The 27,002-nt window shown below is 41.4% G+C and overlaps 2 protein-coding genes across 4 annotated transcripts in view; one reads left to right on the top strand and one right to left on the bottom strand.

The window, feature by feature from the left end:
• Positions 1-3,246, top strand: part of arhgap20b (Rho GTPase activating protein 20b) — a 47,870-nt gene extending 44,624 nt beyond the window's left edge. For all 3 annotated transcript variants that reach the window (XM_021618374.3, XM_021618373.3, XM_090186551.1), the window contains 2 exons: positions 132-246; positions 352-3,246. In XM_021618374.3, coding sequence (XP_021474049.3) covers positions 132-246; positions 352-1,970 — 1,734 coding nt within the window. In that variant the 3' untranslated portion in view covers positions 1,971-3,246. The remainder of the gene's footprint in view (positions 1-131; positions 247-351) is intronic.
• A 2,375-nt stretch (positions 3,247-5,621) lies between these two features.
• Positions 5,622-8,908, bottom strand: fdx1b (ferredoxin 1b). The gene is made up of 4 exons (XM_036990217.2): positions 8,658-8,908; positions 8,168-8,295; positions 7,881-8,010; positions 5,622-7,640 (listed from the first exon to the last, which is right to left on the bottom strand). The coding sequence occupies exons 1-4, from the start codon at positions 8,822-8,824 to the stop codon at positions 7,535-7,537; spliced, it is 531 nt and encodes a 176-aa protein (XP_036846112.1). The 5' UTR covers positions 8,825-8,908; the 3' UTR covers positions 5,622-7,534.
• Between the last annotated feature and the right edge of the window lie 18,094 nt (positions 8,909-27,002).

Below are 27,002 nucleotides of genomic sequence, written 5' to 3'. Positions count from 1 at the left end.
GTCATTTTCATTGGACCCCATTAATGACTCTGGTGTTGTAGTTAGCATGAGCAGATAGTGTATGTTCATCTCCTGTATCCCCTATTTGTTAACGCTTTCTGCCTCAATGTGTTTTCATGTCTCCATTGCAGGTTGCAGCTCTCATCCAACTACTCATTGAAAACACCCCGGACATTTTTGGTAAAGATGTTGAGTGCATTTTTACTGAGACAAATTGTGAACAAGGAACTGTAGACGATGTCATGGGTGAGATCTTTGTTAGATCACATATGGTTGATTTTCTTTTCTTTTTTTGCATTTTCACTGTAACCATGTGGTCTCGCTTTGATCCTCTCCTGTTTTTTCTTTCAGTGGAGTCTTACCAGCAGCTCTATGTGTCTGATGATTGGGACTGGGAGAAGCAAGGAGGACTTCACTCTCCTAACAGGGAACCTTTATTCCTGTCTCCAGGGAAACTGGTCTTGAAAGAGGAGAAAGAGATTTTGGGCCTTCTGAATGAGGTTGACTCCTTGAAAAAGCAATATGTGAGTGAGGAAAGTGCTTATAGCTGTGGAAATCTAGACTTTATGTCTTCACTGTCCAGTGGGTCTATATGCTCCCTGATGGGGACCCAGAGTCTTCGCTCAGCCCGCTGCTCCTCAGAACCCAGTGTGTCTCTGGCTTCTCCCCAGTCAGGGTCCCAAAGCCAGATCCACACTCCTGTTGCCCGTCAGTCCAGCTGCGATGCGGCAGTGATGTGTGGCTGTGCAGACCACTCCCAACACACACACAAACCCCACGCTAAGGGGCTACTAAAGGGGGACAGCAGCCCCAGGGTAGGTGGCAGCAGATCTAGGTATGCCTTCTGGAGGTCCCCTCAGGTAGCTTCTAGGTTCTGGCACCCTGCCCAGAGGCTGGCCATGTCCAACAGATCCAGTTTCTCCAGCCTGTCCTCCGCAGCCACCTCACCGTCTGCCTCCTCTCTGAGCTCCATAGACAGTGCCTTTTCCTTCTGCTCTGACTCTGTGTCCTCTCCCAACGAGCCCAGCTCCCTACCCTTCCTGTTCGGCACGTCGGCACGGTTACGCCCTCTCACCCCAGACACTCCGAAGAAATTCCCAAAAGACTGGAGCATGACATTCCCAGTGGCAGTGGCTCAGGCACCCGAGGTTTTGGACTTGTATAATAAGTATGATGAGAGAGAAGAAGACAAGGAGCATTACCGTTCTAATAGCATTCTGAATAGAGAAGACTACCAGTTGCGTACGCAAAGCCTCTATAGTTTAAAAGGTGAGAATAGTCAAAGCCCTGTCTCTCAACCAGATGACAGTGAGAATTTTATCTCTGATTGGAGTGGGGAGCAGGTGCATCAGAGCCAGAAGGATAAAGTGTTTGAGACATCAGAGTCAAAAGGCCAGACCAAAGAAATATCCATTACACACATACAGCTGAGAAAAACAAACAACCAGGCTGTCAACAAAGAAGAGGTGAAGAGGACAAAAATGACATTTTACACCTCCTCTAACAGAATGCTGGTGAAGAAACAGTCTGATCAATCTGTGGAAGAGTGTGGCGTCTCTCTGGTGTCTGACACAGGGAGAGAACATAACGAAAACGAGGAACTTCTCGGTCAGAGTGTGCAGGTCCACATACCCCAGACAGTGTTCTATGGTCAAAACACTCCACTGGTCCTTCAGTCTGTGTCAATCAGACAATCTGTCAACAACAAGGAGAAAGGAGCAAAGACTAAAACAGAGATTGACTGTGGTGAGGTGGTCCCTGAACAGTTGGGTGGAGGATGCACCCATCTCTCCCAGACATCATATAAAACCAATGCCAAAACTGCAAGCACAATCAGCCACACTGTAAGAATAAAACTGCCAGCAACTGTCAGAAACACTGTGAGAGAATACTTCAGCTCAGGTGACAACAAGAATGGCAACTCGGATGCAAAAGCAATTGAAAAAAAACGTGTAAGTAAACTCCAGTAGCAAAGTAAAATGGCTGAACCAACAGAAAATGCCACAAAGCTATCACATGGTGAGGAATCAATTGTCTGATTGTACAAATGCTCATCACTTGGTGTTTTATAGTGGGTTATCAGAATGTAGATAATCAAGGATTACTTTACCTCCCTCTGTGTGTAAATATCTATGTATTTCTTGCTAAATTCTATATTAAGAATGGTGCAGATTAAATGCAGGAATTAGGATTAGTGATGAATGCAGATAAATGTATGATGAATGTGTAATGAAAGTTAAGCAAGGAAGTAAGACCGTGTCAGATGGTAAAGACTAAATGGGTTAGTACTTGCGTCAAACTAGTCAGCTTGATAAACAATTTCAACAGTCTGTGCAATGTCCTGTGGGTTGTTGCTTAGAGGAAATGAATGGTATTTATGCAAACCACTCAGACAGAGCACCTCCTCCAACTGAATGGGGATGCTTAATGCTTTTGTATAGCAAATGGCTGAAGCTATGAATAAGGACCAGACATCTTGCCTTCAATGTCATGTGTGTGTTTACTGGAGGGACTGTGACATGTTCAAGAAGATGATAGGGATAATATGTCAGGGAAAAAATAAAAATGTGAGGCAAATTAGGTATAACATGCACAATTTGTATACGAGCAAACACTTATACAAATATAGTTCAGATAACACACAAAATAGCTGTAAAAAATGTAAATACATGAGATGGAATATTATCCAAACTGAGTTCCAAATACTGTCAAGCGATTGCATGGTGTTCACATTTTCCTGATTCTAACTTTTATCGTTAAAGAAGAATTACAACATGAATCGCAATGAGTAAAAAAAAAAAAAAATGGTGTTGTTTTTGAAAAGTTCAGTGTCATTTTGCATGTGTCAAATGGAGCATCTTATGTACACTGTGTGTGTATATTGTCAAGCCCTGACCTTAGTTATCTTTGTTTTCTTTATTATTTGGGTTAGGTCAGGGTGTGACGAGGGTGGTTTGTTTAGTTTTTGTATTGTCTAGGTTTTTTTTGTATGTCTAGTGGTTTTTGTAAGTTTAGGTGTTTATATGTCTATGGTTGCCTAGATTGGTTCTCAATTAGAGGCAGCTGTTTATCGTTGTCCCTGATTGGGGACCAAATTTAGGTAGCCATATTCCTTGGGTATTTTGTGGGTTCTTATTCTATGTTTAGTTGCCTGTCTGCACTAGCCATATTAGCTTCACAGTTCGTTTTGTTGTTTTGTATAGTTTCTTCAGTATTCTTTCTTTGATTAAAGAAGTATGTACGCTTCCCACGCTGCACCTTGGTCTCCTCCTCCATATGACAACCGTGACATATATATATATATATACACACACACACAGTGTACATAAGGTGTTCCATATATATAGATAGATAGATGCATTGATACAGTGCTTTCGGAAAGTATTCAGAACACTTGACTTTTCCACGTATTGTTATGTTACAGCCTTATTTTAAAATTGATTAAATTTGTATTTTATTCTCATCAATCTACACAAAATACCCCATAATGACAAAGCAAAAATAGTTTAGACATTTTTGCAAATGTATTAAAAATAAAAACAGAAATACCTTATTTACATAAGTATTCAGACCCTTTGCTATGAGACGCGAAATTGAACTCAGGTGCATCCTGTTTCCATTAATTATCTTTGAGCTGTTTCTTAAACTTGGTTGTGGTAAATTCAATTGATTGGACATGATTTGGAAAGGTAGACCTTTGTCTATATAAGGTGCAACAGTTGACCGTGCATGTCAGAGCCAAACCAAGACATGAGGTCGAAGGAATTGTTCGTAGGGCTCCGAAACAGGATTGTGTCTAGGCACAGATCTGGGGAACGGTACCAAGAAATGTCTTCAGCATTGAATCATTCTTAAATGGAATAAGTTTGGAACTACCAAGACTCTTCCTAGAGCTGGCCGCCCAGCCAATGTCCTTGAGTAGCCCAGCCAGGGCCCGGACTTGAACCCGGTCTAACATCTCTGGAGAGACCTGAAAACAGCTGTACAGCAACACTCCCCATCCAACCTACCAGAGCTTGAGAGGATCTGCAGAGAAGAATGGGAGAAACTCTCCAAATACAGTGGTGCCAAGTTTGAGGCGTCATTTCCCTGAAGACTCAAGGCTGTAATCGCTGCCAAAGGTGCTTCAACAAAGTACTGAGTAAAGCGTCGGAATACTTATGTAAATATGATATTTAAGTTTTTTATCTGTTATGCATTTGCAAAGAATTCTAAAAATATGTTTTTGCTTAGTCATTATGAGGTATTGTGTAAAGATTGAGGGGGGGGGGGATTATTTAATAAATTTTAGAATACAGCTGTAACGTCACAAAATGTGGAAAAAGTCAAGGGGTCTGAGTATTTAACGAATGTACTGTATAACAGTCTTAAACACATACAGTAATAACTAGGACTCTGTGTTTTGTGCAATCATGTGACATGCCTGGATTTTAACCTTTATCTATAACGCATGTATAACGCATGTATACTGCACTCACGCATGTATACTGCATGTATACTGCACCACTTTCATTATTGTCTGTTTTTATGCATGTTTTATCCTAGAACACTAAGAACAGCAACTGTTAACAATAATCCAACATGGCGAGAACCTTCATATCACTGTGTAACAATCAGGGGGGGAAATAATTGCTCTTTTCAGATCTTGTAGCAACTGATAATGTAATAAATTGCCAATAAACTAATAAATATGCAGAACGCATAACGTAATAACGTTTTTGCACGTAATGTAATCATTATTATTGATTATTACAATATAAAGTGTGTAAAAAAAATCTATATTGTAATAACTTAATACAATACTGTAATAACATCCTAAAATCACTCTCTTATTTTAACGGAATGCATATTCGGTGTCACACACTTAAGGAACTGTTTGTATTTGCATCCATTGCCACAAAAGGGAGGGTGTAACTATTGCACTTCCATTCTGACCTTATAAACATCCAATGTCTTCAGAGAGAAAAAACAACTACACTCCTCAATTTGAAGACAAACCTTGCAGTCATGTGATTAGCAAAATTCTAATGATCACAAAACTATTCAACAGGAGTTTCACTCCTCCTTATCCCAGGATTGACCAGGCTACTTTGCCTTTCAGAGTAGAGATGGAACCAGACTCATGTCAGACAGACAGACAAACTCACTGATTCACTCACAGACAGACTGACTGACTGACTGGCTGACTGACTGACTGATTCACTCACTCACTCACTCACTCACTCACTCACTGACTCACTCACTCACTCACACATAACCCATTGGACCAAGGCCAAAATCTGTGTTTTTTTGCACTACTTTAATGTATTTACCTTTACAGTCCCCTTATGAGCCACATATGGAAGTGTTACACATTTTTCTTTTTCAGGTCAACCAGTACAAGAAATGTTTTAATACAAAGTTACTCTCACAGCTTCATTTTACATGTTCTGGTAGATATGACATCATTTTGGGACTGTATTATCTGCAATATCTAAGTGTGTCATGATTTAAATACCACAATCTGCCCGTTTGTTTATGTCTGTTGAGAAACATGAATATGAGCTCTCCAACATTAGCCCACTGGTTACATTCCCTTAGTAATATCAAATAACGACTCAGGAATGTGGTTTGGTGTGTAGTCAGCTATTACATGACACTTGATATGCGTGAAAAAGAGTGAATATAGATTTAGTATTTATTTTTAAAGTTGTTATTACATTATTGGTTAAAGTTATTACACTATTAATGAAAAAGCTTTTACCCACTCCATAATGTATTCATCAATGCATAATGTAACAAAAGCTTTTTAGATATATAACGTTATTAGGTTATTGGTAATTTTTTACATTATGAATGCAAAATGTATTACATTATGGGCAGCTGTTACATTATTGGCAGTTATTACATTATCCGTTGCTACAAACCTGTATATGCCTATGTTTGTTGCACCACCTATAATAAATCATGTTTGCCCTCAAAACTCTCTGCATGTGTTTTTCCATGCCTTCTCAGTCCCAACTTTCTAGACATCCTATTTAAAATATGCAGGGTTATTAATTGCAACAACTTATTGTTTTGCACAAAGATTAGTGGGTCAAATTTCACACAATGTAGTTGGATGAAAACACAGTTGATTTAATTACTTAAAGGGAATTTTATGTGGTTTAGAAAGTGCCTTCAGAAAGTATTCATTCCCCTGGACTTAGTCCACATTTTGTTGTGTTACAGCCTAAATTAAAAAGGAATTAAAAATAATAATAATTCTCACCCATCTACACACAATACACCATAATAACAAAGTGAAAGCATGTTTTAATTTTTGAACATTTATTGACGATGAAGTACAGAAATATCACATTTACCTAATTGCTTTGCCACATGTTTTACAGTATTACTTTAGAATTTGTCGCAAACAGAATGCATATTTTGGATATTTTTTATTCTGTACAAGCTTACTTCCTTTCTGTTTGTCAATTAGGTTAGTTTTGTTGAGTAACTAGAATGTTATTCATCCATCCTCAGTTTTCTCCTATCACAGCCATTAAACTCTCTAATTGTTTTAAAGTCACAATTGACCCCATGGTGAAATCCCTGAGCAGTTTCCTTCCTCTCCGGCAACTGAGTTAGGAATGACGTGTGTTTCTTTGTAGCAACCGGGTGTATTGATACACCAGTGTAATTAATAACTTCACCATACTCAAAGGGATATTCAATGTCTGTTTTTTGTTTTTTTTTACCCATCTACTAATAGAATGCTAGGCATTCAAAAACCTCCCTGTTTTTTTTGGTTGAATCTGTGTTTGAAATTCACTGCTCGACTGAGGGACCTTATAGATTTTTTGTATGTGTGGGGTACAAAGATGAGGTAGTGATTCAAAAATCATGTTAAACACTATTATTGAACACAGAGTGAGTCCATGCTACTTATTATGTGACTTGGTAAGCAAATGTTTACTCCTGAACTTATTTAGGCTTGACATAACAAAGGATTTGAAGAACATATTGACTCATTTCACTTTTTAAAAATGTATTAATTTGTATAAATTTAAATTTAAAAAACATAATGCCACTTTGACATTCTGGGGAATTGGGTGTAGGCCAGTGACATAACATCTCAATTTAATCCATTTTAAATTCAGGCTGTAACACAACACATTTAGGAGAAAGTCAAGGAGTGTGAATACTTTCTGAAGGCACTTTGCAGAGAACTGCTGAATAAAGATGGTCCACTTTAATGTGCTTCCATATTTCCAATGGTTTCCTTTTATAAAGCCAGCATGCTAGGTGACATGTCATTGAACTACAGGCAATGTTTGTAACATTTAATAACTTACTATTTATAATGCATGCCACTTTAGGTCATTTTGTATGCTAAGTACAGGTAATATGGAATTGCTACAACCGATTCTCCAACAGAAGCTAGTTGATTGGTAGGGCAAAGGGTAAATACATGTCAGAGTGGTCCTGAGTGATATGTTTCTGGAGATGTTTGATTATGATGATGATTAGACTTGGTACAGTAGGTGAGAGGTGTAGCAGGTTGCATGAAGGATCACTGGTTGCCTTTAGATCCCACAGCATCCCTCACCTCTTGGGGCACTTGGACAGTCATACCATCCATCCACTTCTGCACTGTCACCTGGCAACCAAGACGGGACCTGTCAATCAGAAGCAGATTAGAGGCAGACAGATGATGAATTACCGAATTTCCTGCACTTTGTTGTGTCTATGTCAGTTCAGCAGTGAGGCCCTACCACTTGTTTCTGTTTTGACCGGATTAAATCAACATTTATTGTGTGTGCCTGTTTTGATTGAGCTGTGATTGCGTATGTAAATCATACCATTTCCACAAGCAAAGGACAGCGAGGGACACTTTATCATTTCAAAATGAAACTCACGTCTTGGTAAGCCCGTAAGCTAGATCTAGCATATCCATCTCCTCATCCACCGTTGGTTCCATCTTCTCATAAAATGTCTTGTCAAAAATGAGATGACAGGTGGAGCATGCTAATGTCCCCTCACATGCACCTGAAGAACAACAGAGGAGACAATAAAGGGGCATATGTGAAAATCCTTAAAGACACCTGGATAGTAGATGGATTTTATACTGTAAATGCAACATACAGTGATACATATTTGCTAAAGATATTCATATTTTACTTGTCTATGTTTCCTGTTTACGTACCAAAACCACTTATGTCCAAGTTTTTGTTTACAACAACATCCAACAGGGTCTGTCCTTCAGTAACAGCAGTGGTGGTTCTGATGCCATCTTGGTTAATAAAGTGTATTATGACTTTTTCCTCTGACAAGCTGTAAAAATCAGAGCTTGTTAAAAGCCATGACTTTCCAGATGAAGAGTACATATCATTTATCTTAATCAATATGTTTGAAAAGGTCGAACATTTAGCGGTCTTTCTGGATGTATTGTATCAAAGCCTATTAAAAGATTTTAATCTTAAGCCAACTGAATTAACATTTATCAGCAGTTATTATATTATCACCCATTGTAGAGGTACTCACTATAATATGGCTCTGGGTAAGAACAGAGAAAGAACAGTATGAATACATAATTAAAATGTACAGCAGATTATAAAATATATGGTTTCAAGAGACCTATAAACTAACCTTAGCAGATAATGTTATGGTCCTACAAGCAATTTCAAATCACCTACCTGTTATTTTCAGAGTCGGAGTGTATGGCCGAGTGGATGGTGATGGCTTTGCCTTGGCTGTGTGGGGTCCAGGTTTTAATGAGGCAAGTTTTGACTCTCATTGAGATACGGGGTGTATTGACTATCTTAGTGAAAAGGAAGGAGCCGAGATACAAACACCTTGCCATGTTGGCCTGTGGCGTGTCGATTGTGGACTGAGTGGTAAAGGGGGCCTCTGGTGAATACCATCAGCCTTGAGTAGAACTCAGCCCACAAGAAGGGCCAAGGCCTAGCATAGATAACCTAACCTCAGCTCTGCAGATGGCAGAGAATGATTTAGCTAACATCTATAAGAATTACACATCTCATCAACCCTAAGGTCATCGTAGATCTTCAAGTATGCATCCTCAATGGCTTCCTACACTGTTTAAACACAATTAGCCCATTTTGACCTCTGATGAGAGCTATTTGTTCCTCATAAGAATATGGTGTTGTTTTTCATTGAAAAAATACTGCAATCTCTGTCCAGAAAAATTTGTTATAAAACTCATTTAATTGCATTTGGAGCAGCCACCTGTTATGTGACTTTATGGATAACCTATAAGACTGTATTACCTACAAGATGTTGAACATCTGTCTCAACTACTGTCTGAATGATGATGTGTGGCCATTTAAACCTGCTTTAAGTTTTAGAATGTCTTACAAAAATGTAACATCTACTCTTGTTGCTGGGGGGAACACATTTTTACAGGAGCTCACAGAAAACTGGCCCACATATCATCCTCTAGGTATGTATATACAAGTACATTATGTGCACATTAGGTTGTACAATGGTCAGGTTTAGCTCTTAATGTTTGTTAAGGCTAGACAATATACACACATCCACACAAAGGTTGGAGCAGGGTCAGCCATAGGGTCAACCACAGTGCAGCACCCCTGGAGGAGTTTAGGGGTTAAGTGCCTTGAGCAAGGACACAGTGGCAGGACAGGCAACTAGAATCTCAAACAACTAAACAAATTACCTTATTATTCTTTAACTTACCAGGTCAAGAACATTTTTATTATGTTCCTCATACTGAGGGTGTCTCTGACCTTTACGAGCTCACAGCAAATCTGACCACATAATTTTAGAAAATGCATATCTAACAACAAGTTATTCCACTAAGCCAACTGCTTTGTGAATGGATGAACATGTCATGCTCAATGTGAGAGAAGTATTGTATCAATACATTTTGTCTAAGGACAGGTTTGCATGGCAACCAATGATGTATACAAACCCTGAATTGCTGATGTTATGTTTTGGCCATGGAGAGGCTTTGAAACCACCGGTCGGCCATATTGGTACTCCCCGGAGCGGTCCTCCATAGGAATGAATGGAATTCTACAGTTCTACAGGACAAAATGACATATATTTAAGTATTTTTTGTTGTCACGGGGACAGTAACATTAGTACTTTGAAAACATACTTTAAGGAAAATATTTTTAAATATATGACATTTTTTATTGGTATGTTTAGTATATCATTTTAAAGTATGCATTAAGGTGCCTGTAATAGAATAAACGTGTCAAAAACAAATGTAGCCATTAATAAATTAATTTCTATAATATTATTTACAATAGTGGGGGAGTGCCAAGATGGAGGTGCAGTGGCTTCAAAACCTTAAACCCTAACAGTCATCTAGTATATACAGTACCAGTCAAAAGTTTGGACACATTTATTCAATCAAGGGTTTTTCTTTATTTTTACTATTTTCTACATTGTAGAATAATAGTCATGACATTAAAACTATGAAATAACACATAGATTCATGTAGTAACCAAAAATGTGTTAAACAAATCAAAATATATTTGAGATTTGAGATTCTTCAAAGTAGCCACTCTTTGTCTTGATGACAGCTTTGCACACTCTTGGCATTCTCTCAACTAGCTTCACCTGGAATAATTTTCCAACAGTCTTGAAGGAGTTCCCACATATGTTGAGCATTTCTTGGCTGCTTTTCCTTCCCTCTACGGTCCAACTCATCCCAAACCATCTCAATTGGGTTGAGGTCAGATGATTGTGGAGGCCAGGTCATCTGATGCAGCACTCCATCACTCTTCTTCTTGGTCTCCTTATTGGTCAAATAGCCCTGTTTTGGGTCATTGTCCTGTTGAAAAACAAATGATACTCCCACTAAGCGCAAACCAGATGGGATGACGTATCACTGCAGAATGCTGAGGTAGTCATGCTGGTTAAGTGGGCCTTGAATTCTAAATAAATCACAGAGGGTGTCACCAGCAAAGCACCCCCACACCATCACACCTCCTCCTCCATGCTTCACGGGGGGAACCACACATGTAGAGATCCTCTGTTCACCTACAAAGACACTGCAGTGGAACCAAAAATCTCAAATTTGGACTCATTAGACCAAACAACAGATTTCCACTGGTCTAATGTCCATTGCTTATATTTCTTGGCCCAAGCAAGTTTTTTTAAATTATTGGTGTCCTTTAGTCGTGGTTTCTCTTCAGCAATTCGACCTTGAAGGCCTGATTCATGCAGTCTCCTCCATCATGCAGGTGATGTTGAGATGTGTCTGTTACTTGAACTCAAAGCATTTATTTGGGCTGCAATTTCTGAGGCTGGTAACTCTAATGAACTTATCCTCTGCTGCAGAGGTAACTCTGGGTCTTCCTTTCCTGTGGCGGTCCACGTGAGAGCCAGTTTCATCATAGCGCTAGTTTTTGTGACTGCTCTTGAAGAAACTTTCAAAGTTCTTGAAATGTTCCAGATTGACTGACATTCATATCTTAAAGTAATGATGGACTGTCATTTCTCTTTGCTTATTTGAGCTGTTCTTGCCATGATATGGACTTGGTCTTTTACCAAATAGGGTTATCTTCTGTATATCACCCCTACCTTGTCACAACACAACTGATTGGCTCAAACGCATTAAAAAGGAAAGAAATTCCACAAATTAACTTTGAACAAGGCACAGCTGTTAATTGAAATGCCTTCCAGTTAACTATCCCATGAAGCTGGTTGAGAGAATGTCAAGAGTGTGCAAAGCTGTCATCAAGGCAAAGGGTGGCTACTAAAAGTAATATATTTGAATTTGTTTAACACTTTTTTGGTTACTACATGATTCCATATGTTATTTCATAGTTGTAATGTCTTCACTATTATTCTACAATGTAGAAAATAGTCAAAATAAGGAAAATCCCTTGAATGTGTAGGTGTGTCCAAACTTTTGACTGGTACTGTACATAAATCATTGATGGCAACTGGTGTCCTTGTTACCATGCAACCCTGTCCTTCATGACCAAGGTCTCTGTAGTTCTCAGTATCCCTGACAAACTTGCTCAATGATAACAACATCCTAACAAAACATTGATTTTACACTTCATTAGGCAATTATAGTTGAGTACAGTCTTTATATTTGACTTTGCGGGACTGTAGGCGGTGATTTTAATACATTGGCATAGCATGAACCTTTAATAGAAGTATGTTTATGTTTTTCACCTCTCATAAATAGGAGACTCATTACAGCAGGTTTTGCTAAAGGTTAACAACACGAGGCAGCATAAGCAAAACCTAATTTACTTACAAATTACAGCTGTGTCTATGTGATGCACAATGACGTGTGGAAATATGCACATGCTACTATATATGCTCAATGACATTTGTGGGGGGGAACAGGCTGTGATGCAGGATATTGAATGCAATAACCTTCAAAGACAGACATCAGATAACACAGCCCTGTATTTCAGCTTGTTGAAAAATTATCTCCAGTTATGTTTTTCCATTCAACTACAGGAGAGTATCTTTCTGGGTGCAGATCTTATGCACACATCTTATGCACCCATATACCAGTGTCTGTAACACTGGATCAACTACTCTCATCCTACCAGGTAAAAATGCATGATTGAATCAACATTCTCTATGTGTCATATTTAATTTCCCCCCCAACATACTGATATTTACCATCCATTAAAGAAGTAGTAAACGTACATAGTTTGTGTTGTTATGTTGCTTTGATGATAACACTTTATATGAAGGGTATCCATAAGTTATTCACAACATTTTTATAAAACCAGTCATGATACCTTTATGAATGTTGCAGTATCATTCATGCAACATTCATAACACATACAGTGCCTTGCGAAAGTATTCGGCCCCCTTGAACTTTGCGACCTTTTGCCACATTTCAAGGTTCAAACATAAAGGTATAAAACTGTATTTTTTTGTGAAGAATCAACAACAAGTGGAACACAATCATGAAGTGAAACGACATTTATTGGATATTTGAAACTTTTTTAACAAATCAAAAACTGAAAAATTGGCCGTGCAAAATTATTCAGCCACTTTACTTTCAGTGCAGCAAACTCTATCCAGAAGTTCAGTGAGGATCTCTGAATGATCTAATGTGGACCTAAATGACTAATGATGATAAATACAATCCACCTGTGTGTAATCAAGTCTCTGTATAAATGCACCTGCACTGTGATAGTCTCAGAGGTCAGTTAAAAGCGCAGAGAGCATCATGAAGAACAAGGAACACACCAGGCAGATCCGAGATACTGTTGTGAAGAAGTTTAAAGCCGGATTTGGATACAAAAAGATTTCCCAAGCTTTAAACATCACAAGGAGCACTGTGCAAGCGATAATATTGAAATGGAAGGAGTATCAGACCACTGCAAATCTACCAAGACCTGGCCGTCCCTCTAAACTTTCAGCTCATACAAGGAGAAGACTGATCAGAGATGCAGCCAAGAGGCCCATGATCACTCTGGATGAACAGCAGAGATCTACAGCTGAGGTGGGAGACTCTGTCCATAGGACAACAATCAGTCGTATATTGCACAAATCTGGCTTTTATGGAAGAGTGGCAAGAAGAAAGCCATTTCTTAAAGATATCCATAAAAAGTGTCGTTTAAAGTTTGCCACAAGCCACCTGGGAGACACACCAAACATGTGGAAGAAGGTGCTCTGGTCAGATGAAACCAAAATGGAACTTTTTGGCAACAATGCAAGACGTTATGTTTAGCGTAAAAGCAACACAGCTCATCACCCTGGACACGCCATCCCCACTGTCAAACATGGTGGTGGCAGCATCATGGTTTGGGCCTGCTTTTCTTCAGCAGGGAAAGGGAAGATGGTTAAAATTGATGGGAAGATGGATGGAGCCAAATACAGGACCATTCTGGAAGAAAACCTGATGGAGTCTGCAAAAGACCTGAGACTGGGACGGAGATTTGTCTTCCAACAAGACAATGATCCAAAACATAAAGCAAAATCTACAATGGAATGGTTCAAAAATAAACATATCCAGGTGTTAGAATGGCCAAGTCAAAGTCCAGACCTGAATCCAATCGAGAATCTGTGGAAAGAACTGAAAACTGCTGTTCACAAATGCTCTCCATCCAACCTCACTGAGCTCGAGCTGTTTTGCAAGGAGGAATGGGAAAACATTTCAGTCTCTCGATGTGCAAAACTGATAGAGACATACCCCAAGCGACTTACAGCTGTAATCGCAGCAAAAGGTGGCGCTACAAAGTATTTACGCCCAATTTTTCAGTTTTTGATTTGTTAAAAAAGTTTGAAATATCCAATAAATGTCGTTCCACTTCATGATTGTGTCCCACTTGTTGTTGATTCTTCACAAAAAAATACAGTTTTATATCTTTATGTTTGAAGCCTGAAATGTGGCAAAAGGTCGCAAAGTTCAAGGGGGCCGAATACTTTCGCAAGGCACTGTATATTCAACATAATTCACAAGCAGTCTTTAAAATAAAAGTCCCTTTTCATTATAGTACAACAACAAAAAACCTGGTTGATGGTGGTACAGGAGATGGTTGCTAGGTTACTGACTAGGTGGGTTCAAGCTCAGGTCTTCTGCGTACCACAAGACTGTGTTAGCCGGCTGACCTAGGGGCTAGGCATTCGTTTGTGGAGCTAGTGTATGTCTTCAGGTCTCAGCTAAGGTTGTATACTACCACAATACAATGGCAAATAATTGCTCTGTTGCCACCCAGACCTTGGTTCAAATAGTACTTGAAATCTTTCAAATACTTTTAGCTTTTGCTTGAGCCTGCCTGGATTGCCAGATGGGCGGGTGGGGTTTGCACTTTCGGGACTTATCAATTGATCCATTGTGCCAAGCAAGCTCAATCAAGCCCAGCTAGCTAATGTGTGTAAAAGATCTACACCCAGGGCTGGTGCCATTCCATAACACCCTTGTGGCCTTGAGCAAGGCATTTCACACCTACAAGGTTATGCTATGAGGCCTACCCTGTGCTTCTCCCAGCCTGTTGAGTTAATAGTGTGTTAGGAGGTTGGGTACTGTGACAGGAAATATACACATTTGTGTTGTACAAAGGATTAATACAATTTATATTCAAGGGAACTTAAACATAAAAAAATATGAATGATGTATAAATGAGTTGTGATGGTTGTTACGATTGATACTGCAACATTCATAAAAGTGGTATGACTGGTATCATAAAGGTGTTATGTACTATATTCCCCCTTCATATAAAGTGTTACCGATTTTATATTTTGTAAAGATTTTGCCTGGTGAGATCTCTTTATGCTGCAGAAAATAGTGTCCTAAATATATGTTGCCCTATTTGGTTAGATGTGAGAATACTTTAGATGCATGATGTACATGGCCACTCCTGGAAGAAAAGGAGGTCGCACTTAAGTAATACAAATCAATATATTGAGCTGAACCATAAGTCAACAAGTCATCTGTCCAAGTGTTAAAACAGGATTTGATTTAGGGGTTTAACATATTCTGGTAGCTTACATGCAAACAAGAGAAGATTTTTCTGAGATTCCACAGCGTGCTGAGAATTAAACACTTTCTGAAGTTTTGAATACAATTCTTGGTCAACCAAGGACCTCTAGTGTCCCTGCAGGATGTTGCATTCCTTGAAGTATATTGCATCTACCCTGAACAAAAATATAAATTGAACATGTAAAGTGTTGGTCCCATGTTTCATGAGCTGAAATAAAAGATGTCATAAATGTTCCATAAGCACAAAAAGCTATTTCTCTCAAATGTTGAGTACAAATTTGTTTTCATCCTTGTTAGTGAACATTTCTCCTTTGCCAAGATAATCCATCCACCTGACATGTGTGGCATATCAAGAAGCTGATTAAACCGTATGATCATTACACAGGTGCACCTTGTGCTGGGGGGAATAAAAGGCCACGCTTAAATGTGCAGTTTTGTCACACAAAACAATGCCACAGATGTCTCAAATTTTGAGGGAGCGTGCAAATTGGTATGCTGACTGCAGCAATGTCCACCAGAGCTGTTGCCAGATTATTTAATTTCTCTACCATAAACTGTCTCTAATTTTGTTTTCGAGAATTTGACAATACATCCAACCAGCCTCACAACTGCAGACCACGTGTATGGTGTTGTGTGGACGAGCGGTTTGCTGATGTCAAAGTTGTGAACAGAGAGCCCCATGGTGACAGTGGGGTTATGGTATGGCATAAGCTACGGACAACGAACACAATTGCATTTTATCGATGGCAATTTTAATGCACAAAAATATCGCAATGAGATCCTGAGGCCCATTGTGAGGTCATTTTTTTAAGGTATCTGTGACCATCAGATACACATCTGTATTCCCAGTCATGTGAAATCCATAGATTAAGGCCTAATTAATTTACTTAAATTGACAGATTTCCTCATATGAACAGTAATTCAGTAAAATCTTTGAAATTGTTGCATTGAGTTTATATTTTTGTTCAGTTTATTCCAAGGGCATTCTTACATGCAGGCCAAAATGAAAGCAGATAGGAACGGACTGGGACCAGAAATCGGTCCAAACACTTCTAAGGGCATTTTCACACATAGTTCAGAGCTATAATTCAAATTAGAGTTTGATAATATGTTACATTGTATTGGTTTCACATTGCCATTGATTCAACCAAAACCCCAATTCCATGCTACTTAAACACACAGGTAGTAATGCTACTGACACATAACAAAGGATTAATACAATTTATATTCAAGGGAACTTAAACATAAAAAAATATGAATGATGTATAAATGAGTTGTGATGGTTGTTACGATTGATACTGCAACATTCATAAAAGTGGTATGACTGGTATCATAAAGGTGTTATGTACTATATTCCCCCTTCATATAAAGTGTTACCGATTTTATATTTTGTAAAGATTTTGCCTGGTGAGATCTCTTTATGCTGCAGAAAATAGTGTCCTAAATATATGTTGCCCTATTTGGTTAGATGTGAGAATACTTTAGATGCATGATGTATATGGCCACTCCTGGAAGAAAAGGAGGTCGTACTTAAGTAATACAAATCAATATATTGAGCTGAACCATAAGTCAACAAGTCATCTGTCCAAGTGTTAAAACAGGATTTGATTTAGGGGTTTAACATATTCTGGTAGCTTACATGCAAACAAGAGAAGATTTTTCTGAGATTCCACAGTGTGCTGAGAATTAAACACTTTCTGAAGTTTTGAATACAATTCTTGGTCAACCAAGGACCTCTAGTGTCCCTGCAGGATGTTGCATTCCTTGAAGTATATTGCATCTACCCTGAACAAAAATATAAATTGAACATGTAAAGTGTTGGTCCCATGTTTCATGAGCTGAAATAAAAGATGTCATAAATGTTCCATAAGCACAAAAAGCTATTTCTCTCAAATGTTGAGTACAAATTTGTTTTCATCCTTGTTAGTGAACATTTCTCCTTTGCCAAGATAATCCATCCACCTGACATGTGTGGCATATCAAGAAGCTGATTAAACCGTATGATCATTACACAGGTGCACCTTGTGCTGGGGGGAATAAAAGGCCACGCTTAAATGTGCAGTTTTGTCACACAAAACAATGCCACAGATGTCTCAAATTTTGAGGGAGCGTGCAAATTGGTATGCTGACTGCAGCAATGTCCACCAGAGCTGTTGCCAGATTATTTAATTTCTCTACCATAAACTGTCTCTAATTTTGTTTTCGAGAATTTGACAATACATCCAACCAGCCTCACAACTGCAGACCACGTGTATGGTGTTGTGTGGACGAGCGGTTTGCTGATGTCAAAGTTGTGAACAGAGAGCCCCATGGTGACAGTGGGGTTATGGTATGGCATAAGCTACGGACAACGAACACAATTGCATTTTATCGATGGCAATTTTAATGCACAAAAATACCGCAATGAGATCCTGAGGCCCATTGTGAGGTCATTTTTTTAAGGTATCTGTGACCATCAGATACACATCTGTATTCCCAGTCATGTGAAATCCATAGATTAAGGCCTAATTAATTTACTTAAATTGACAGATTTCCTCATATGAACAGTAATTCAGTAAAATCTTTGAAATTGTTGCATTGAGTTTATATTTTTGTTCAGTTTATTCCAAGGGCATTCTTACATGCAGGCCAAAATGAAAGCAGATAGGAACGGACTGGGACCAGAAATCGGTCCAAACACTTCTAAGGGCATTTTCACACATAGTTCAGAGCTATAATTCAAATTAGAGTTTGATAATATGTTACATTGTATTGGTTTCACATTGCCATTGATTCAACCAAAACCCCAATTCCATGCTACTTAAACACACAGGTAGTAATGCTACTGACACATAACATAGGCAGTACACTATAGTACAGCGTTTATCAACTTTTACTGTACCAGGGACCGGTGAAACATAGTCCTCCTCCTTTTTTAACCACTTATTTTTGACCAGCTCCTGTTTTAAGACAAATACAACAGAGATACAACTCACAACTATAACTGTGTCTCTGTTGCCTCCCTGTAGTGTAGTCTGTCTCTGCATCTTCTCTGCAGTCACTCTGTCTCTATGTGCTTCTCCTTGTGCTCTTCTGTTGTCACTCTTTGGCACTGTGTCATACTGTCTGTCTCACTCTGTCTGTCACTCCTAAGTGTTCATTGCTATTACATATAGAGCCAACATTTTAAGGAACTAGCAGTACATCTGTGTCTATGTTTTTTCCTACACTCTTAGAAAAAAAGGGTTTAAAAAAGGTTATTCAGTTGTCTCCATAGGATAACTTGTTTTTTGGTTCCAGATAGAACCCTCCATGGAAAGATTCTACATGGAACCCAAAAGAGTTCTACCTGGAACCAAAAATGGTTCTTCAAAGGGTTATCCTATGGGGACAGCCAAATAACCCTTTTAGGTTCTAGATAGTACCTTACTTTCTAAGAGTGTGGCCACACTGCACTCATCTCTGAGCTAAGCCTAACATATTTTCCCACAGAACTGGTGCCAGAAGACCAGGGGCCACAAGGTGTCGAAAGCGTTCCACAGGGATGCTGGTCCGTTTTCACTCCATGTCTCCAGTTGTGTCAAGTTGGCCAGATGTTTATTTGGTGGTGGACCGTTCTTGATACACACGGGAAACTGTTGATCGTGAAAAACCCAGCAACGTTGCAGTTCTTGACACAAACCGGTGGCACCTACTACCATACCCAGTTGAAAGGCACTCAAATCTTTTGTCTTGTCCATTCACCCTCTGAATGGTGCACATGCACAATCCATGTCTCAGTTGTCTCGAGGCTTAAAAATCATCAATAAGGGATCATAGCGTTCACCTGGACTCACCTGGTCAGTCTGTCATGGAATGAGCAGGCGTCCTTAATGTTTTGTATACTCAGTGTGTATTTTCCTTAAACAGCATGTGTTGTGTGCTTATTCTTTTACGAGGTACTGCAGGAATGGCTACCAATGGCATGCCCATCTTTTTGTGAGAAATTACACTGGTCAATCAAAACATTTATAAAATATAAAAAGCACTCACTTTAGATTAGGGACTGCAAAAATACTTTACTAATCATTAGTAAATGGTTTATTAATGTGGGAGTAATAATTCATAAATGATGAACACACAATTTATAAATGCCTTATGAATGGTTTATAACGTAGCCTTAAAATAAAGTATTACCCATCCTAGTATAAAATATTACCAATCCTAATATAAACTATTACCCATCCGAGTTGTGAATGAATAAACACATAGAAGAAAGCAGAAAATCACTGAATAAATGACTAATAGATTATTACTTGTCGTGTGTATGTACTGAATGTGTAACTGATAGATGCACACACATGCATTTAAAAACATTAACATGTAGTGTATGTAAATTGTAAAGTATTTTGTCTGTATTGTATTTTTCGTTATGTCGGACCCCAGTAAGACTAGCTGTCGCCATTGGAGTCGGCTAATCAGGGTCCTAATAAATAAAAAATATATTAAAATCACCGGCCACTTACAGCGCATTTGGAAATTATTCAGACCCCTTGACTTTTTCCACATTTGTTACGTTACAGTCTTATTCTAAAATTGATCAAATAATTGTTTTCCATCATGAATCTCCACACAGTACAACATAATGACAAAGTGAAACAGGTTTTTAGAAATGTTGACACATTTATTCAAAATACAAAACAGAAATACCTTATTTACGTAAGTATTCAGACCCTTTGCTATGAGACTCGAAATAGAGATCAGGTGCCTCCTGTTTCCATGAATCATCCTTGAGGTGTTTCTACAACTTAATTGCAGTTCACCTGTGGTAAGTTCAATTGATTGGACATGATTTGGAAAGGCACACACCTGTCTATATAAGGCCCCACAGTTGACACTGCATGTCAGAGCAAAAACCAAGTCATGAGGTCGAAGGAATTGTTTGTAGAGCTCCGAGACAGGATTGTGATTGGGAAGAGTACCTAAAAAAATATCTGCAACATTGAAGGTCCGCAAGAACACAGTGGCCTCCATCATTCTTAAATGGAAGAAGTTTGGAACCACCAAGACTCTTCCTAGAGTTGCCCGCAGGCCAAAATGAGGAATCTGAGGACAAGGGCCTTAGTCAGGGAGGTGACCAGTAACCCAATGGTCACTCTGACAGAGCTCCGGAGTTCTTCTGAGGAGATGGGAGAGCCTTCCAGAAGGACACCCATTTCTGCAGCACTCCACCTATCAGGCCTTATGCTAGAGTGGCCAAACAGAAGCCACTCCTCAGTAAAAGGCACATGACAGCCCACTTGGAGTTTTCCAAAAGGCACCTAAAGGACTCTCAGACCATTTAAAAAAAAAAAAAAAATATTTCACCTTTATTTAACCAGGTAGGCAAGTTGAGAACAAGTTCTCATTTACAATTGCGACCTGGCCAAGATAAAGCAAAGCAGTTCGACACATACAACGACACAGAGTTACACATGGAGTAAAACAAACATACAGTCAATAATACAGTATAAACAAGTCTATATACGATGTGAGCAAATGAGGTGAGATAAGGGAGGTAAAGGCAAAAAGGTCATGGTGGCAAAGTAAATACAATATAGCAAGTAAAACACTGGAATGGTAGATTTGCAATGGGAGAATGTGCAAAGTAGAAATAAAAAATAATGGGGTGCAAAGGAGCAAAATAAATAAATAAATAAAATACAGTAGGGAAAGAGGTAGTTGTTTGGGCTAAATTATAGGTGGGCTATGTACAGGTGCAGTAATCTGTGAGCTGCTCTGACAGTTGGTGCTTAAAGCTAGTGAGGGAGATAAGTGTTTCCAATTTCAGAGATTTTTGTAGTTCGTTCCAGTCATTGGCAGCAGAGAACTGGAAGGAGAGGCGGCCAAAGAAAGAATTGGTTTTGGGGGGGACTAGAGAGATATACCTGCTGGAGCGTGTGCTACAGGTGGGAGATGCAATGGTGACCAGCGAGCTGAGATAAGGGGGGACTTTACCTAGCAGGGTCTTGTAGATGACATGGAGCCAGTGGGTTTGGCGACGAGTATGAAGCGAGGGCCAGCCAACGAGAGCGTACAGGTCGCAATGGTGGGTAGTATATGGGGCTTTGGTGACAAAACGGATTGCACTGTGATAGACTGCATCCAATTTGTTGAGTAGGGTATTGGAGGCTATTTTGTAAATGACATCGCCAAAGTCGAGGATTGGTAGGATGGTCAGTTTTACAAGGGTATGTTTGGCAGCATGAGTGAAGGATGCTTTGTTGCGAAATAGGAAGCCAATTCTAGATTTAACTTTGGATTGGAGATGTTTGATATGGGTCTGGAAGGAGAGTTTACAGTCTAACCAGACACCTAAGTATTTGTAGTTGTCCACGTATTCTAAGTCAGAGCCGTCCAGAGTAGTAATGTTGGACAGGCGGGTAGGTACAGGTAGCGATCGGTTGAAGAGCATGCATTTAGTTTTACTTGTATTTAAGAGCAATTGGAGGCCACGGAAGGAGAGTTGTATGGCATTGAAGCTTGCCTGGAGGGTTGTTAACACAGTGTCCAAAGAAGGGCCGGAAGTATACAGAATGGTGTCGTCTGCGTAGAGGTGGATCAGAGACTCACCAGCAGCAAGAGCGACCTCATTGATGTATACAGAGAAGAGAGTCGGTCCAAGAATTGAACCCTGTGGCACCCCCATAGAGACTGCCAGAGGTCCGGACAGCAGACCCTCCCATTTGACACACTGAACTCTATCAGAGAAGTAGTTGGTGAACCAGGCGAGGCAATCACTTGATAAACCAAGGCTATCGAGTCTGCCGATGAGGATGTGGTGATTGACAGAGTCGAAAGCCTTGGCCAGATCAATGAATACGGCTGCACAGTAATGTTTCTTATCGATGGCGGTTAAGATATCATTTAGGACCTTGAGCGTGGCTGAGGTGCACCCATGACCAGCTCTGAAACCAGATTGCATAGCAGAGAAGGTATGGTGAGATTCGAAATGGTCGGTAATCTGTTTGTTGACTTGGCTTTCGAAGACCTTAGAAAGGCATGGTAGGATAGATATAGGTCTGTAGCAGTTTGGGTCAAGAGTGTCACCCCCTTTGAAGAGGGGGATGACCGCAGCTGCTTTCCAATCTTTGGGAATCTCAGACGACACGAAAGAGAGGTTGAACAGGCTAGTAATAGGGGTGACAATTTTGGCAGATAATTTTAGAAAGAAAGGGTCCAGATTGTCTAGCCCGGCTGATTTGTAGAGGTCCAGATTTTGCAGCTCATTCAGAACATCAGCTGAGCAGATTTGGGAGAAGGAGAAATGGGGAAGGCTTGGGCGAGTTGTTGTGGGGGGTGCAGTGCTGTTGACCGGGGTAGGAGTAGCCAGGTGGAAAGCATGGCCAGCCGTAGAAAAATGCTTATTGAAATTCTCAATTATGGTGGATTTATCAGTGGTGACAGTGTTTCCTATCTTCAGTGCAGTGGGCAGCTGGGAGGAGGTGTTCTTATTCTCCATGGACTTTACAGTGTCCCAGAACTTTTTTGAGTTAGTGTTGCAGGAAGCAAATTTCTGCTTGAAAAAGCTAGCCTTGGCTTTTCTAACTGCCTGTGTATAATGGTTTCTAGCTTCCCTGAACAGCTGCATATCACGGGGGCTGTTCGATGCTAATGCAGAACGCCATAGGATGTTTTTGTGTTGGTTAAGGGCAGTCAGGTCTGGGGCTATATCTGTTCCTGGTTCTAAATTTCTTGAATGGGGCATGTTTATTTAAGATGGTTAGGAAGGCATTTTTTTAAATATCCAGGCATCCTCTACTGACGGGATGAGATCAATATCCTTCCAGGATACCCCGGCCAGGTCGATTAGAAAGGCCTGCTCGCTGAAGTGTTTCAGGGAGCGTTTTACAGTGATGAGTGGAGGTCGTTTGACCGCTGACCCATTACGGATGCAGGCAATGAGGCAGTGATCGCTGAGATCTTGGTTGAAAACAGCAGAGGTGTATTTAGAGGGCAAGTTGGTTAGGATGATATCTATGAGGGTGCCCGTGTTTAAGGCTTTGGGGAGGTACCTGGTAGGTTCATTGATAATTTGTGTGAGGTTGAGGGCATCCAGTTTAGATTGTAGGATGGCTGGGGTGTTAAGCATGTTCCAGTTTAGGTCGCCTAGCAGCACAAGCTCTGAAGATAGATGGGGGGCAATCAGTTCACATATGGTGTCCAGAGCACAGCTGGGGGCAGAGGGTGGTCTATAGCAGGCGGCAACGGTGAGAGACTTGTTTTTAGAGAGGTGGATTTTTAAAAGTAGAAGTTCAAATTGTTTGGGTACAGACCTGGATAGTAGGACAGAACTCTGCAGGCTATCTTTGCAGTAGATTGCAACACCGCCCCCTTTGGCAGTTCTATCTTGTCTGAAAATGTTGTAGTTTGGAATTAAAATGTCTGAATTTTTGGTGGTCTTCCTAAGCCAGGATTCAGACACAGCTAGAACATCCGGATTGGCAGAGTGTGCTAAAGCAGTGAATAGAACAAACTTAGGGAGGAGGCTTCTAATGTTAACATGCATGAAACCAAGGCTATTACTGTTACGGTGAGTGAATGAGGACCCAAAAGCGAACTAACTTAAACAGAGCTTCTTTAATAACCAAACATAGGTAGGCTCAGATAGACCGGCAGATTCCGACAGGACAGGACAAGGTTACAGCAAACATGACGATAGTCTGGCTCAGGCATGAAACACAACAAACAAGAATCCGACCAAGGACAGGAACAAAAACAGAGAGAGATATAGGGGACTAATCAGAGGGAAAAGGGGAACAGGTGGGAGAAGGGGTGACGAGGTAGTCAAGAGGAGACAAGGAACAGCTGGGGGAAAGCGGGGGAGAAAAGGTAACCTAATACGACCAGCAGAGGGAGACAGGGTGAAAGGAAAGGACAGAAAGACACAACATGACAATACATGACAGTACCCCCCCACTCACCGAGCGCCTCCTGGCGCACTCGAGGAGGAAACCTGGCGGCAACGGAGGAAATCCTCGATCAGCGCACGGTCCAGCACGTCCCGAGAGGGAACCCAACTCCTCTCCTCAGGACCGTACCCCTCCCAATCAACGAGGTACTGGTGACCACGGCCCCGAGGACGCATGTCCAAAATCCTGCGGACCCTGTAGATGGGTGCGCCCTCGACAAGGATGGGGGGGGGGGGGGAAGACGAGCGGGGGCGCGAAGAACGGGCTTAATACAGGAGACATGGAAGACCGGGTGGACGCGACGAAGGTATCGCGGAAGAAGAAGTCGAACTGCGACAGGATTAATGACCTGAGAAATACGGAACGGACCAATGAACCGCGGGGTCAACTTGCGAGAAGCCGTCTTAAGGGGAAGGTTCTGAGTGGAGAGCCAAACTCTCTGACCGCGACAATATCTAGGACTCTTAGTTCTACGCTTATTAGCAGCCCTCACAGTCTGCGTCCTATAACGGCAAAGTGCAGACCTGACCCTCTTCCAGGTGCGCTCGCAACGTTGGACAAAAGCCTGAGCGGAGGGGACGCTGGACTCGGCGAACTGAGATGAGAACAGCGGAGGCTGGTACCCGAGGCTACTCTGAAAAGGAGATAGCCCGGTCGCAGACGAAGGAAGCGAGTTGTGGGCGTATTCTGCCCAGGGGAGCTGTTCTGACCAAGACGCAGGGTTGCGAAAAGAAAGACTGCGTAAGATGCGACCAATAGTCTGATTGGCCCGTTCTGCTTGACCGTTAGACTGGGGGTGAAAGCCGGAAGAGAGACTGACGGAAGCCCCAATCAAACGGCAAAACTCCCTCCAAAATTGAGACGTGAATTGCGGACCTCTGTCCGAAACGACGTCTGACGGAAGGCCATGAATTCTGAAAACATTCTCGATGATGATTTGTGCCGTCTCTTTAGCAGAAGGAAGCTTAGCAAGGGGAATGAAATGAGCCGCCTTAGAGAACCTATCGACAACCGTAAGAATAACAGTCTTCCCCGCTGACGAAGGCAGTCCGGTGACAAAATCTAAGGCGATGTGAGACCACGGTCGAGAGGGAATGGGAAGCGGCCTGAGACGGCCGGCAGGAGGGGAGTTACCGGACTTAGTCTGCGCGCAGACCGAACAAGCAGCCACGAAACGACGCGTGTCATGCTCCCGGGTGGGCCACCAAAAACGCTGGCGAATGGAAGCAAGCGTACCCCGAACGCCAGGGTGGCCGGCTAACTTGGCAGAGTGAGCCCACTGAAGAACGGCCAGACGAGTAGGAACGGGAACGAAACGAAGGTTCCTAGGACAAGCGCGCGGCGACGGAGTGTGAGTGAGCGCTTGCTTTACCTGCCTCTCAATTCCCCAGACAGTCAACCCGACAACACGCCCCTCAGGGAGAATCCCCTCGGGGTCAGTGGAGGCTACTGAAGAACTGAAGAGACGAGATAAAGCATCAGGCTTGGTGTTCTTAGAGCCCGGACGATAAGAAATCACGAACTCGAAACGAGCGAAAAACAGCGCCCAACGCGCCTGACGCGCATTAAGTCGTTTGGCAGAACGGATGTACTCAAGGTTCCTATGGTCAGTCCAAACGACAAAAGGAACGGTCGCCCCCTCCAACCACTGTCGCCATTCGCCTAGGGCTAACCGGATGGCGAGCAGTTCGCGGTTTCCCACATCATAGTTACGTTCCGACGGCGACAGGCGATGAGAAAAATACGCGCATGGGTGGACCTTGTCGTCAGAGAGGGAGCGCTGAGAAAGAATGGCTCCCACGCCCACCTCTGACGCGTCAACCTCGACAACGAACTGTCTAGAGACGTCAGGTGTAACAAGGATAGGAGCGGATGTAAAACGATTCTTGAGGAGATCAAAAGCTCCCTGGGCGGAAACGGACCACTTAAAGCACGTCTTGACAGAAGTAAGGGCTGTGAGAGGAGCTGCCACCTGACCGAAATTACGGATGAAACGACGATAGAAGTTCGCGAAGCCGAGAAAGCGCTGCAGCTCGACGCGTGACTTAGGGGCGGGCCAATCAATGACAGCTTGGACCTTAGCGGGATCCATCTTAATGCCTTCAGCGGAAATAACAGAACCGAGAAATGTGACGGAGGAGGCATGAAAAGTGCACTTCTCAGCCTTCACAAAAAGACAATTCTCTAAAAGGCGCTGGAGGACACGTCGAACGTGCTGAAGATGAATCTGGAGTGACGGTGAAAAAATCAGGATATCGTCAAGGTAAACGAAAACAAAGATGTTCAGCATGTCTCTCAGGACATCATTGACTAATGCCTGAAAGACAGCTGGAGCGTTAGCGAGGCCGAAAGGAAGAACCCGGTATTCAAAGTGCCCTAACGGAGTGTTAAACGCCGTCTTCCACTCGTCCCCCTCCCTGATGCGCACGAGATGGTAAGCGTTACGAAGGTCCAACTTAGTGAAAAACCTGGCTCCCTGCAGGATCTCGAAGGCTGAAGACATAAGAGGAAGCGGATAACGATTCTTAACTGTTATGTCATTCAGCCCTCGATAATCTATGCAGGGGCGCAGAGACCCGTCCTTCTTCTTGACAAAAAAAAAACCCCGCTCCGGCGGGAGAGGAGGAGGGGACTATGGTACCGGCGTCAAGAGCTACAGACAAATAATCCTCGAGAGC

This window comes from Oncorhynchus mykiss, chromosome 10 (assembly GCF_057628025.1).
Source record: "Oncorhynchus mykiss isolate SJ-2025 chromosome 10, ASM5762802v1, whole genome shotgun sequence".
In the NCBI taxonomy this organism is placed as follows: domain Eukaryota; kingdom Metazoa; phylum Chordata; class Actinopteri; order Salmoniformes; family Salmonidae; genus Oncorhynchus; species Oncorhynchus mykiss.
Note: the sequence above shows the minus strand (reverse complement) of the source record. Positions and strands in the feature narration are given on the sequence as shown.